The 1,031-nt window shown below is 40.0% G+C and overlaps 1 protein-coding gene across 1 annotated transcript; it reads left to right on the top strand.

Moving 5' to 3' along the window:
• Window positions 1-655: 655 nt before the first annotated feature.
• Window positions 656-1,012, top strand: LOC112455987 (repetitive proline-rich cell wall protein-like). Its single transcript, XM_025018248.1, has one exon. It carries the CDS (start codon window positions 656-658, stop codon window positions 1,010-1,012), a length of 357 nt encoding a protein of 118 aa, XP_024874016.1.
• Window positions 1,013-1,031: the final 19 nt, after the last annotated feature.

Below are 1,031 nucleotides of genomic sequence, written 5' to 3'. Positions count from 1 at the left end.
CCTTTTCGGTATTTGATCTCGAAGTCATACTGTTGCAACTCGAACGCCCATCGTCCCAACCGGCCGGACGGAGATTCTAGCGCTTATCTAGCGCTTTATATATAATTTTATCCGGAGACATCCCGAACATGTCAAAAAGATTAAACAATTCTGTGAAGAAATTGAAAATAAAACAGATTTGATTGATAGAGATTGCATTAAGTACGACTTCAAAAAATGGAGGTTTTATATTCGGCATGTATGTATGTATGTATGTATGTCTACGATTTTCTTTAAAACTACTGGACGGATTTAAATGCGGTTTTCACTGTCCTATAGAGCAATTCTCTAGGAAGGTTTTAGTACATAAAATATCGCGCTAGAACATCAGGGTACGGAGCAGTAAGGAAATATGCGATAATAATTATTCATATTAATTTAATAAAGCACTAAAAAAGTATAAAATAAAAAAAATTTTTTTAAAATAAAACCGATTTAAAAAAAAAAACTAAAAAGTATTTAAAAAATTAAAAAATCATTTATGCGCTTTATGAAAAATTGTTAATTAAATAATTTTGATTTCATACACTAAATGTATAATAATCGTACATTATTTATGTCAAGTTTCAAGTCATTTCATTGAAAAATGTAGAAGTTATAAGCAAATGACCGAAAAATGAGGCGTTCGCCCCACTGTGCGCCGCCAGCATACGCACCACCGCCGCCGCCACCAACATACAATATATACACGCCACCGCCTGTGCCACCAGTGCACATGCCCCCGATTGCGTACACGCCGCCGGTATACACACATCCGGGATACACGCACCCGGGATACACGCACCCGGGATACACGCACCCGAGATACACGCACCCGGGATACACGCATCCGGCATACACGCACCCGGGATACACGCACCCGGGATACACCCTGCCGGGATACACACCACCGGGATACACGCCACCGGGATATATGAACACGACAGGAAATATACCGACATTCGTGCCAGGAGTATGCCCCTATACGTTGTAATTCTTGATCTTTAGTTTCA

Source organism: Temnothorax curvispinosus, unplaced genomic scaffold (genome assembly GCF_003070985.1).
Source record: "Temnothorax curvispinosus isolate PA1 unplaced genomic scaffold, ASM307098v1 QBEX01000556.1, whole genome shotgun sequence".
Lineage (NCBI taxonomy): Eukaryota > Metazoa > Arthropoda > Insecta > Hymenoptera > Formicidae > Temnothorax > Temnothorax curvispinosus.
This window is presented reverse-complemented; position numbering and strand designations above follow the sequence as displayed.

Coding starts and splice junctions, on each gene's coding strand:
- LOC112455987 (XM_025018248.1), top strand. CDS start 656: ATGAGGCGTTCGCCCCACTGTGCGCCGCCAGCATACGCACCACCGCCG.